The sequence below is a fragment of the Lissotriton vulgaris genome, chromosome 6 (assembly GCF_964263255.1).
Source record: "Lissotriton vulgaris chromosome 6, aLisVul1.2, whole genome shotgun sequence".
Classification (NCBI taxonomy): Eukaryota; Metazoa; Chordata; class Amphibia; order Caudata; family Salamandridae; genus Lissotriton; species Lissotriton vulgaris.
This window is the reverse complement of record NC_141694.1, coordinates 1,616,998,254-1,617,011,955: the sequence shown is the minus strand read 5'-3', so window position 1 is coordinate 1,617,011,955 and position 13,702 is coordinate 1,616,998,254. Positions and strand designations below refer to the sequence as shown.

The 13,702-nt window shown below is 44.9% G+C and overlaps 1 protein-coding gene across 2 annotated transcripts in view; it reads right to left on the bottom strand.

Moving 5' to 3' along the window:
* The window catches only part of SRBD1 (S1 RNA binding domain 1), an 855,271-nt gene that overhangs the window by 191,651 nt on the left and 649,918 nt on the right, over positions 1-13,702 (bottom strand). For both annotated transcript variants that reach the window (XM_086927787.1, XM_086927788.1), the window contains exon 18: positions 81-187. In XM_086927787.1, the coding sequence (XP_086783913.1) occupies positions 81-187 (107 nt within the window). The remainder of the gene's footprint in view (positions 1-80; positions 188-13,702) is intronic.

Sequence of the window (13,702 nt, the reverse complement as noted above, 5' to 3'; positions counted from 1 at the left end):
TTAAAACAAGGTGAACAGCAGACTGAACAGAGCCACCCTGTGACCTGAAGCCACAGAGGAGGAAAGGAAAGCAGGCCCACCTCAGCAAGATCTCCGAGCAGATGTTAATATCCACGCCCACGAAGCTGACGCACTCTTCAACCACACTGTCCAGGGCTGCTTTGAGGAGGGTCTGCGACACATCGTGCTGAGGGACAAAACAACAGAGATTCTGTTACAAGATGAGAGCAACAGGACAGGGAAAAGAAAATTATTGCGAAAAAAAGACATGAAATAAATATATAGCAACATTAAGGCAAAAAAAGTAGGAAGGAACAGACACACTCATCAGTACATGAGGGCTCACATTAAGGAGACCCCCAGGACTGGAAGAGGGAAACGAGACGAAATGACACTTACCTGTAATGTGATATTCCCGAAGCCCCCCGCCCCCACCACCCGACTGAGTGAACCACCAATATGTGCGAAGGCACCTGACCTAAAATATTCCAAGTTGAAGGTGCATTCTGAGCTTGTTTCAGAAAAGATGAAGTTTGTTACAGAATATATACTGTGAATGCAATCACCGTAGGCCCTTGCTAGCCCTTCTAATGGAATATGTGACGTTATCCCGCGGGATGATATCCCGCATACCTTTACTCTCTAATGGCCACAACTTAGTTCTAGTTCATGTCAAATGGCAGTATAAAGCATACATTGGATCTTATAGCTAGGTTCGCATGAGGACCCTAAACAAAGGTTCATAAAATCAGTTTTCCGCAGTAGGCTGAAAGGATACAGGTAATTCAGTGGGACGCCAGAGGTAAGAGGAGAGGAAGAGGGTGCACAATGCCATGCGAGAGCTCAGAGGTCAACCATCACATTTAGGAGTGTTAGTTTCACTGTATCAGTATTTTAGTTGTTCAGTGTGCCTTGTAAAAGTATGACAAGAACCGCAACTGTAAGATCTGCATGCCTGTTTCACCATTATCCATCTGAAGAATATCGAGGAAGCTGCTATTGTATAGAACAAAGGATGCGAACCCTATGTTCAGGTTGCCCAGCAATATTTCCACAACGGAGGATGTAAGGTATAGGCAGGAAAACTTGAAGAGTCACTGAGTACTTAAGTGCAAAGTAACACGTCACTTTTGGAGAGATACCATTACATGCAGGCTTCAAACAGAGAAGTACTTCGAAACTTTGAGAGTCGTATGCTCCTGGTAACAGGCAGTTCTCTCTGGTATTCCACTGAAGGTAGCCCAAAGGTTCCTTTAATCTCATTGCTATAGTTCACCAAAGCAGAAGGCACTCCAAACTGAGATTTAGGAGAGTGGCTGTGGTTCTGTAATGCTAAACAACCATTGCAATGGCCCCTTGGATGTCTCAGTGAATACAAATATCGGTATTAACACGAGTATGGAACCAACTGGACGTCTGCCAGCAACATATTTACATGCTTAGAAAGAGGTTGGAGGAAAGAACAGGAAGTATTGCAAGTTGCTGGGTGTCAGATTCCCTCAATAATCCGAAGGTGCTGGACATAAGTCGTTTTGAAGTGACAAATACAAAGCCATGATATGCAATAAGAGCATTACAAGCCACTTTACGTACCATTTTAAGAAAGAGCTTCAATAAAAATCAACACAACTACGTCCCGTAGCTATGGGTCAGGCTCCTTACAATGCTTATGCAAGCATCCAGACCTTTTTCATTTAAGAAATGACGTTATCATGATGGTTAAGCAGTTCACCAAAAAAACAGTAGAGTCTCTCTCGATACTAATAATCATGATGTTGAGGCTTTAAGAAAATAAGATCGCATATGTCAATAAGGGGTAGCAGGAGCTGGTCCAGGGTTGTCCAGGGTTGTCCTTTTGTACACCTAGCAGAGTCCTTATTGCCCTGATGTCAGAGATCATGAAGGTATAAATAAAAAGAAAGAAAACAGCTCTCCAACAACCTTGTTTACTTTATCGAGGTTGCCCCTCAGTACCGTTGACTTTGACCCTCAGCAACACAGAGGAGGCTGTCGAGGGGTTAGGGTAGGATAAGCATCAACCTGGCAGTGAGACTGGATTTAAAGAGTGGGTGATGCCAAGTCCTTTGACACCTGGTATTTTCACAAATCGATATACATGAACGAAAGGATGGATCCTTTTTGTTACAAAACACCAGAAGATCCTACCATTTCTTTTCAAAACTGAACTTAATACTAAATTAAATTATTGGTTTTTAATAGGCTTGATTGGCAATTAACAATCATCAATTCTAATCAGTACAATTTGAATACCTCCCACCACACAATTATTTTTTAGAATGTATAAGATGAGAAAAAAACAGATCTGTGGCCCATTGTTATATCTTCTAGGACTATTCCATAAATGCTGTTTTAAAACTCTTTAATTCCCTACGTTCCTACCTTACTGGTCTGTTCAAGATTCCAGGGATGTCCTTAACAGAAAACATGAGATACCTCTGGAAACAAACATTCTTATAGAGACAACGGACAGTGGATATTGTAAGGCTTGGTTATGTGACCCTGGGATCTATTGTTCAATGAAGGTCACTGGAGCTTTCCACTGGTTTTTTGGGTGTTCACAGAAACCAGTTGTATTTGCCATGTTCCAGTCTTTCCGGTCTATGTTTTACTTTTTCAATCCCTTAACTCTAATCTGAAAGTGACAAGACCTTCCACATGGAGTTTGAAGCAGAAGATTCTGTCTTCCTCGTGTGTAATGATGGGATCCTTGAAGCGGCCATCCCAACCCTCAAACAAGCTTTGGTATAGTCAATAGGTCTCGCCTTTGGGACCTTATAAGTGTTTAGCCATGCAACAGCTAATGTTGTTGCACCAATGATATTGTGCAGCATAACTAAATACTTATAAGGTCCCAAAGGCGAGACCTATTGGCTATACCAGTGCTTGTTTTCTTTGTTGTTTGCCAGTCCATAAGAAACTCAGAGCAGTTTGAACGCCATAATCCAAGTAAACTGGGTCTTGTGAGTAAGTCTGATTTTTAGCTTGATGTTTGCGGACTGCGGATCACTACAGAGGAGGGGATTTCAACGCACTGTAGTGAATGGGTTTGGCTGAATAATTAGCAACAACACTGGATTATGTAGTGTGGGTCAGCCTCTGCTTCAAAGGTCTTCCCCACTCACAGAGCAGAAGGGAGGAGAAGGAATGGCAGATGACCAATCACCAACTCCCTCATGACTTCTCCTTGTGCTAGAGCAAATGATGACGTGGTGCCTCCAAGCACAGGGTTTCCTGCATGCCACCTGTACATGCAGAAGTGTGTCAGAGCGGACTTCTTTCCATACTCAGCAGCAACCACAGCTCCGCTGCAAGAGCTCAAAAGCATATAATGCCACAAGGAAGGATGGCAAAATGGCACTTCTATCCTTTCCTTAATACATTGGAATTGGTAGTAAAACGTCACTGACAAGGTTACATTTAAAGACAGAAGCAGAGGTAATGATGATTTCTGTACATCTAATTACTGTTTTAATACCAGGAAGAGGAGAACTGAATCTGTTCAAATGATACAATGTCCGGTGAAGGAGGTGGAAATGAGGGAAAAGAGCACAAATGAAGGGTGAGAGAAAATAAAGTAGTTGAGGGGAATTCGTGAGAGGAATTGTGAATACAATTCTCTTCCTCAAAGTCCAGACCTCACCAATCACTAGCTGGCTGATAAGCAGTGTGGAATCATAACACAGTGACCTTGTGGAGCAACCTAAGGAGGTTGGACAGAGGTAGATTCAGGACAACAACAACAGCCGAACCACAAGTTCATGCTTCATGGAAGAAGCAGCACTTCCTACCGTCTAGCTCACCCCTCGTGCCCCGGCCCTCCTACCGTCAAACGAGGTACCTTCTCCACGATGTGAAACCATGTCAAAACGGTTCCACTGTGTTTTCAAACACAAGAGACGACAAAGCATGTCAGTTTTTGCTGTAGTACAGAGAAACTGGTTTCTTAATCTTCATTAAAGCTCACCACAGGTACAGTGTTGACATAAACAGATTAACTCCACGCGCAGAATAGTGCATATTTACTTCCCTACAGGCGTATAGGGCACAACAGCAACAATAAAAAACATTCTTTTACGCAATACAACAAATAAACCAACAGCCGACTTTAAGATGAGCACATCAATCATATAGTCCCATAAATTATTGAGTCCTATGCCAGCCAACCATGGGACCTGCTGCAGCTCGGTCCCACTGGAAATCCAGAGACGAAATTCAATACAGAAGTGGCGGAAGCATCAGGGATGAAGTCACAGACCGTTCACTTAATTTAAAAAAATTCTTTATTGATCTTCATACAAAACACTGGACAACAGCCAACGCATTTCATTCCTGTGAAAGGAACTTCCTCAGGGCAAAAATTATATGTAGACTTGTTGAATGGACCCAAAGTTACGGCTTTGGACGTGACAATCCAAATCCTATTTTCTATCGTAAAATCCAGGATCTAAGTATGATAGTCCCGCAGTATACGTGGCCACTTCAAATCATAGTCAAAATTTGATTGCGAAAAAGTAGTAATCAACAGGAGGAACAAACAGATATACAGGAATCAGCACCATACAAACAGTCTTTACTGTAGGTCCTTTATATTATATCCAAAGAGATCATGATACAACTCAATTGTAGAAATCTTCCTGTCCTCCTGCGCAAAGTAACAAACGCCACGAACCAAGATATCGGGAGCCTGACAACGCACAGACAAGGATCGTGCAAGATTCCCTTATTTACGTAGTACATATTTTGCACATGCCGAATCGGCATAATTTAGTTTTAGGGACTAGCGTGGGTAAAGCACAGACAGCAAGGCTTCATTTGTTCACATCTCGGTACTTATGTGCAATAAAACTATTAAATACACACCAGAACTTAACCGAACCAATCCTTGCAACCCTAACACAAGTTCAGTACGAAGAGCAGTAAAGCATTCGTCCCAGGTGCAGTATATTTCCACCACACACAGCAGAGTAACTTTAGTTACAAAACCCGTACTGTAGAGGGCATTGCTCAGAGAAATTGGACAGGCACCGAGAGAGATGGAAGACGTGCAGACAGGCGCGGACCGAGCATGTCTTCTGTACAAAACAGGTACAGCAGGACGGCAAGCACACAGATACAAGGCACAACCCTGGCTGGAGTAGTGAACTGTCCCCCCCCCCCCAAAAAAAACCAGAGTAAGCAGCAAGTTGCACACTTAAACGTCACAGATACGACGTAGACCTGCAGCTAAGTGCATGTTGGGCACACGGACATCTAAGGTGGGGAGAATTGGTAGGGCGGGGAGAAGGCATAACTACACTCGCTGCCGTACAATAAGCTAGCTATCTTCCCAAACAAAAATCCAACATTGGCAGTTACTGTACAGGATTCCCTCGCACAAAACAGACAAGAGTCTGACAGAAACAGCGGTGCAATATTGCACTACTGAAGTAGTGTTTGTTACAAGCTACCCACCCCTAACACCCACAGAACAGACACAGTTTATGATTCCCTCGTTTTCAAGTTTAAGAGTTCTCCAAAAATCTCCAAAAGAGGGGGGGGGGGGGCAGGGTGGTTTTAGTCAGGGCAATTGTATGGGGTACAGAGGAAGTGACTTAAACAGCTTAAAGGCGCATTGTACATTCCCCGTGAATAAATCACTGCTTATTGGTTGGTGCACTGTGTCCCCTTCTGAAATCCACGGGTCATGCGGTTTGCTTCAGATCTTTCAAACCACGCAGATGCTCCATTCGTCACAAAAAGTTGTAACTCTTCACACGGTCACCCAGAAAAACAAGCCTGGGAGTTGTGTGTGCACACTCTAAAAAAAAAACAAGTGGCATCAAAAGTGAAAGCGTTTCACTTGCGAGAGCGAGCAGCACCAGGAGCGATAATTGCTACCATATGGCGCTGCGCGCTCCTGCAAGTGAATCACCAAACGTGCACTCGTTGCCATTGAAGGCAATGGAACGCGTGCACGTTTGTGGCTGAAAAGCCGAAGCGATCGCTAAAGGTCTTCTTGCCTATGCAGCGCATGCGCGCTGCGTAGGAGAGACCTAAAAATACTACTGGCTGTTGCATCCCAACATATAAAGGGCTCACTTTGTTTTATCAGTCAGTAACAACTTTATTCAATTTAAATTTTCAAATCATAAAAGCATAACAATCATAAAACATACATTGCAATAACACAAAATATCTACAAGTTAAAATGTGAGCCCATCCTTTGGATGCAAATTTCTATCTAATTACGTTCATTTTATAGGATTAGCATTTGAGACAATACCGTTACAGCTAGTTGTCCCTTAATTAAAACAATTGATGACAAGCAAGGTGAATCTATTGAAAACTTTCCATATGCAAGTCAAGGATAGCTGTTATACAATGGTTCAAACGGTTAAATGTGGAGATATTGCAGCCACTCAATCCGCGGACACTTCTGCCCATCGGGTGGTTATACTTAGGGCTTGGTCTTAATGAGCAAAGGTATGGCTTAGTAGGGTAAAAGTCATGTAGATCCCAGGTGGATATAGGGCCATCTCCTTTTTGGGGCTGCCAAGTATGAAGATTTGGGACAACGTGTTTGTTCCTGAATTTTACTAGAACCAGGTCACCGGCGATATCTTTTGGGAGGGATCCTAGTCAGCCCACCCTTCTAACACTCATGATTCTTCCATCTATAGTGGGGGACAGGGGTCTGTTTTTTGTTAGCCAAAAAGTAACCTTGTTTATTAGGTCCTGATGCCTTTCGACTTTTCCACTTGTGAGTGCTGGCACTCCAGAGAGAACGCACACAAATGGAGCGGCCTCCGGTGGTAGGTGAATATGATTAAATAATCTTGGCATATTGCCATGGTTAGGAACTGTCCCCTTATGGAGTGTTGGTTCTTTGCTCCATCCTACTCTGGCGGAAGTGCACTGTACTAATGTAGAGTTAGTGGATACTCTAGGAGTATTTAGAACTGGCGTGAGTGAGGCTACTGGTTGGATTTGGACCTTAGTACTTCGTGCAGATGATTTAGGCACTTCTGTGGTAGCGAGAGACTGGGGTTGGTTAGATTTTGCAATGCTTTTTATGAGTATCGAATTGGCCTTAATCGTTTCCTCTAATCCCGTAAGCCTATCCCCTAGAATGTTCATTTTTTCTATCACCGGAGATATTATAGATTTGACCAGGTGTTCGATCTGGACCAATAGGGTTGCATCGATAGAAGGAGCAGAAGAATTTGAATTTGAATCTCGGCAACCTCTGGGGCTGGGGGAGGGGAGAGGGGGTGGTGTTGGCCAAAGGGGGGCTTGAGCACAATTTCAGTTGTTTTGCCTGGCTTCCCTGATATGTAACCCCATTTCGCTTTCTTTTAGCCGGGGGATCCTGAGGGAGCGCTATGTTTAGGGTGATAGCTTTTGCAGATAGTGAGTGGGGGGTACCTAACAGACTATCATTTTGGTGGAATGGTGTACTAGTCTGGGGATTTGTTTTAAATATGTGATGAAACACTGTCAGAGTGTATTTGGAAACACTGCATAATCTCTACCCAGAATACCGTCCTGGAGCAGTTGCAGTAGTATATTTATATAACAAGTGTATGGAGGAGTTTAATGCGATTGACTTATTATCTCAACATGGAAGACATACAATTGAAGCCCAGTCCACAGTGGCAAAAGCTGCTCTCTGTTTCCTACCCTTGAACGGTTACGCCTTACAGCCTTTTACAGTAGCCTACTGGGGTCGCCAGCTTTACCAGGACTTCAGTACATGGTATTGTTTGGGTTCTAAGTCACTGAATGGTGTGTGACTTAGTTTGTCTACCTCGGTGGGGGAGGGGCACAATTATAAAATAACTGTCCCCTAACTGTGCGGTGTGACAGCACTTGCACAAAAAGCAGCACTGTTTGTGTTGTGGAGTAGAAGGTCCGCTGTTGATAGCACCCTATTCAAAACAACCTCCCTCCACCCCAAATGATGATCACCTGTATGTGTTTTGTTACGCATTGATGAAGTGTTCTCCTTTCCACAGCCTAGTCCAAAAATCACAACCCTTACACCTGACCCCTCACCCCAAATCCCCCAGCATCCGCACCTAACCAAACTGACGGAACAGCTCCTCAGAATGTGGGAGCCACCTCTGTTAATGCCTGATCAGGCATTATACTGAACCCCCACTCCTCCCTGCAGCTTGTCACTGCTCTGATGAGGAAATGAGGGAAGGGACCAATTGAGGGGCCTTCTTACACACCAATGAATCCATCACTCATGACAGCCGATTGTTAAGCCATTCAACCTGGGATCTTCATGTTAAATCATGAAGAATGGCCGTGGGCTGCATAGCTTTATAAATTATAAAGCCATCTTGCCGATCACACTTCACATCATCCTGGCTTAAGCTGAAAATATTAATTTATAGGCATTCTGTTAGATTTCTTTAGAGAGGTAACAAATCTTTAAGTGCCTCAGGCATTTACAACCTGGTGCATTCTTCTCCGCCATTTCACATCGTACTACGCCTTGTACTAGATCGGATTCAATTTCTGATCATATTAATATGCCCCGCACCACATCAACAGTGCCCTTCTCAAACCCCAACATTTGTTAAACTTCTGGTCCTACCACAGGCTGATACACAACAAGGGTATTTTTGGTTGTCTCAACTTGCACACAGCGATTGAATACATTGCTTCGGTTTATTAATGTACTTTCTACTCAATCATACAGAATCAGGCAGAATCGTATCTTTTGCTGCGTATGTTATAATACATGTAGTCTTTTCAGAAAATGCATCAAACCAATGGGACAGCAAAAGAACATGCATCAGACCCTGTTATTTGATGTTTTCTAGATGATAAAATGCTTCCATAAAAATATGCCCACCAATGCTAAAATTAGCAATGTTGAATTGGCTCTAAACACAAGTGTGACCTGGTGAGCTGTGTCAACACTCCAGGAGCAAAGACAATATGCGTATTGCAAGTAATAGACCCACTAGCGTTGATTGTTGTGATTCTAGTGACTTTGATGACGCTAACAATACTGAAATCACGACGGGACTTGAGAACCAATCTAAATCCCATGAGTAAAACACCCTGAATTTGTCCTCAAAATGTTAAATGCAGCATGTCCTCAACTTGAATAAACGCGATTCTTCGAAAAGCAGGAAAACGGATATACCTTCATGCATCATTGGGTGACGGTAGACCCCCTCATGGGCATCCGCAGACATTTTTCCAGGGGGGGCTAACCTGGCAAACGAAGGGGCGTGGCTAATGTTAATCAATAGGGGCGGGGCTAAAATGGTAGACAATCAGGATCGGTTAATGCTCAGGCCAAGCTGAGAGAAAAAAAATGGGGAATTTTGCATTTGAAAGTGAACAACAATTAGAGCTCACTTATGAACCCTAATATTACCCCCCTGGCCCCTTAAAACTCATACATTCCCTGATCCCTAAAATTAGCCCCCTGGCACCCCATACCCGCCCTGACCCCTAAAATTGTCCCCCTGGCACCCCAAAACCCATACCTGCCCTGAACCCTAAAATGTTCCCCCCTTGCAACCCAAAACCCATACCCACCCTGAACCCTAAAATTACCCCGCTGGTAACCTAAAACCCATACCCACCCTGAACCCTAAAATTACCCCTGCCCCCCAAAAACTCATAACCGCCCTGTACCCAAACATTACCCCTGGCACCCCAAAACCCATATCCACCCTGAACCCTAACAATTCCCCTGGCACCCCAAAACCCATACACGCCGTGAACCCTAAAATTACCCCTGGCACCCCAAAACTCATACCCACCTTGAACCCTAAAATTATCACTGCCACCCCAAAACCCATACCCACCCTGAACCCTAAAGTTAACCCACTGGCATCCCAAAAGCTACGAGGCAGATTTACAAGCCCCTTGCGCCACTTATGCGTCACTTTTAACATGGGAAAAGTGACGCAAAAGTAGCCCAAGGGGCTTGTAAATCTGCCCCTACAAGCTTACAATACATTTGCATATTCGGAGGGGACTGTCCTCTTTGACGTTTCCATGCATGTAAGTCTAAAACACCGTAACCTAGATATGCAGCCAGTAGGTAATGCTGGTGATGCTGTATAATGCATTAAAGTTACTGGAACTTACTTAAAAACTGCTGCCTGCTCTTCTGATACTATTCAGTGGAGTCTGGCTGATCAGCAGCACTGTCGTCCTGGCATCCAGCCCCTCCCGAAGGTCTCACTTTCTAGATAGGTGTGGGTCAAATGTCTCCTGGATTCTCCTTGCCTGGGTCTCCTCTGCTTCTTCGTCGGTGCCCTTGGATGCAAAAAGAGACAGATCCATGGCCCTGTTCACCATTTATCTGGTGAGCAGAGCCATGGATGTGTATTCCATACAAGTGCACAAACAGCATGGCAGTGCAGGTGACACCTATCCTTTGTAAAGTAATTCCTGCTGGCGTCATAGCCCAGGGTGTGCTCTCTGTGCACTAGTATGGAATACACATCTATACAAGTGCGCATCTTTACAAGTGCACAGACAGCAAACCCTGGGCTATGAAGCCAGCAAAAATTCCTATACAAAAGAAAAGCGTCACCTGCACTGGCCATCCCTTTCCCCCTGCTGTGCACATCTTCCCACTCCCACCCCATGACGAGGCAGCTAGAAGTGGTGATTTGTCATTCTGATGAGTGTGAATGTTATAAGAATGTGTGTGTCTGTCTGAGACAGTTTCCCGGCACAGCACACACACAGCCGCACCAGAGTACTTCACACAGGTCTTTAAAGGACCATTTACTTGGTGATGAGGCTTTGTTGTGTTTTCACCCCTACTTAGAAGCCCCTGCATCTCCACTCTGCACATGGCTTCGGCTGGATGAATTAGCACCCCCTCCCGAAATTTTAGGGAGACGAGTTGACCTGAGGTTTAAAAGAGGGGTGAACGAGGGATTAAAGATGCAGAGTGGTGACTGTGATGGGGCAGACATTTAACGCAGTTTCTTTTTCAAATGGGTTTATTGTACAAATCTAATTTGACAGACTTGCAGACAGCAAATGCTGCTGCCTTTCCATGGCGTCAAAGTTTTTTTCTGGAAGTTGGGTCGACGAGCTAATCAGGTTCTTTTCTTTCTTCATGTGGTGGTGATGAGTGGGTTCAGGGCGCCTGAACTTAATGCCTCTGTCATTGGTAGCCCCCTGCTTCCATCTAAACGCCGAGGATCACCGCCCCGCTCCCCAACCACCGGCACCTGGAGGGGTCGCCGTGATATCTAGGGTGACCAATTGGCATGGGTGCAAATTCAGGACAGTGAGTGTAAAAATTCAGGACAAAGGGTCAAAATTTGGGACAAAAATTCAGGACAGGCGGTCAAAATTCAGGACAAAAGGTAAGGTTTACAGACACATCAGAGAAGGTTGCGCAATAGTATATAAGTAAGTAAATAGACAACCACTAAAGTACAAGTGAAAATAAGTTTATATTAGGTTGAGACAATTGTGCACTTCATGGTTTGTCAGTATACGCACAGCTTTAAGCAAATGTGCAGGTCTTTTTGTGGTACAAAAAACCGCCCCCAGCTTTCCAGCTCCCATTGAAAACACCTGATGTACCGGTCCGGCCAGTCTGACCTTGATACCACCCTCCAATGGCAGCCCTCATCTTCACATAGACCCTCTCTCATGTGTATTTAATTTCTTCTATAGTGCTACTCATCCCAAGTATGTGGGGAAGAGTTTAGGAGTAAAGTAGTTTAAAAAAAAGAAATGAATCGAATGGCCATCCTATTAACGATTATAGATGATAAGGAGGAATTAAGGAAAAGAAATAATTTCTGGACAATTGCTAAATCCTTTGGTAAGCTGACGCCTCAACCTTATTTGGCATATCATTTAAAACCAAGGTTTAAGAATAAATTCATGCACTTAAGGTTGGGAAGATATCCGACAAAGGATGGCATACCAAAATGGGAGAATCAATGGTCATCGAGCATTTGCAGGCTTTGTAGGCAAAGGGATGAAACAATAATTCATATAGGAACCTTATGTCCAGCTTTGGCAGACGCTCGGAAGTCCATTCTGAAACCGATGTTTAATCAACTAGGAATTAGAACATGCAGGTAAGCAATTATTACCTGTTTGAGTTCAAGTTTAAGTTCAGAAATTTGTATAGCGCACTACTCACCCAGAGGGTCTCAAGGCGCTTGGGGGAGGGTGGGTGCATTACTTATCGAATAGCCAGGTTTTTAGCTGACTTCTAAAGGAGAGGTGGTTCTGTGTAAGGCGAAGGTGAGTGGGGAGAGAATTCCAGGTTTTGGCCGCTAAGTAGGAGAAAGATCTTCCTCCCATGGTGGATCTATTGATGCGCGGAATTGCCGCGAGGGCTTGATTTTTATGAACGTAGTTGGCGGGTGGGTGTGTAGAAGGACAGTCGTTTGTTGAGGCATTCGGGTCCTAGGTCGTAGAGGGCCTTGTGTGCGTGGGTGAGGAGACGGAACGTTACTCTCTTGTTGACTGGAAGCCAGTGAAGATTTTTCAGGTGACCGGAAATGTGGGCTTGACGGGGATGTCGAGTATGAGTCTGGCTGAGGCGTTTGGGATGCGTTGTAGTTTTTTCTGTAGTTTGGCTGTGGTTCCGGCGTAAAGGTTGTTTCCATAATCTAGTCGGCTAGTGACTAATGCGTGGGTGACTGTTTTTCTTGTTTCGGTGGGGATCCAGCTGAAGAATTTTTTGAGCATACGTAGGATGTTGAAGCATGATGATGTAACAGCGTTGATTTGTCTGGTCATCGAAAGGGAGGAGTCTAGGATGAAGCCCAGGTTCCGTGCGTGATCTGTAGGTATGGGTGCTGTACCCAAAGCCGGTGGCCACCAGGAGTCGTCCCAAGCAGAGGGGGATGATCCTAAGATGAGGACTTCCGTTTTGTCTGAGTTTAGTTTTAAACGGCTGTTCTTCATCCATTCGGCTACTTCTTTCATTCCTTCGTGTAGATTGGTTTTGGCGGTGTTGGGGTCTTTGGTGAGGGAGAGGATTAGCTGGGTTTCGTCAGCGTATGAGATGATGTTGAGGTCGTGTTGGCGTGCGATGGTTGCGAGGGGACTCATGTACACGTTGAAGAGGGTGGGACTGAGTGATGATCCTTGTGGTACGCCGCAGATGACTTCGGTGGCCTCTGATTTGTATGGGGGGAGGCGGACTCTTTGTGTTCTTCCGGCGAGGAACGAGATGATCCAGTCCAAGGCTTTACCTTGTATTCCGACGCTGTTGAGGCGTTGTATGAGGGTGTTATGACAGACGGTGTCGAAGGCGGCAGAGAGTTCAAGTAGGATGAGGGCAACTGATTCTCCGTTGTCCAGGAGCGTTCGGATGTCATCCGTAGCAGCGATGAGGGCGGTTTCGGTGCTGTGTTTGGCTCGAAAGCCGGACTGTGAGGGGTCGAGTGAGTTGTTGGATTCAAGGAAGGCGGCGAGCTGGCTATTGACGGCTTTCTCGATGACTTTGGCCGGGAAGGGGAGGAGTGAGATGGGGCAGTAGTTCTTGAGTTCAGAGGGGTCCGCTGTGGGTTTCTTCAGAAGGGCGCTGAGTTTGACATGTTTCCAGCTTTCTGGGAAGGTAGCAGGGTTGAGGGAGCAGTTGATGACATCGCAGAGGTGGGGTGCGATGATGGAGTTTGCTTTGTTGAAGATGTGGTGTGGGCATGGGTCAGTTGGTGAACCTGAGTGGATGGAG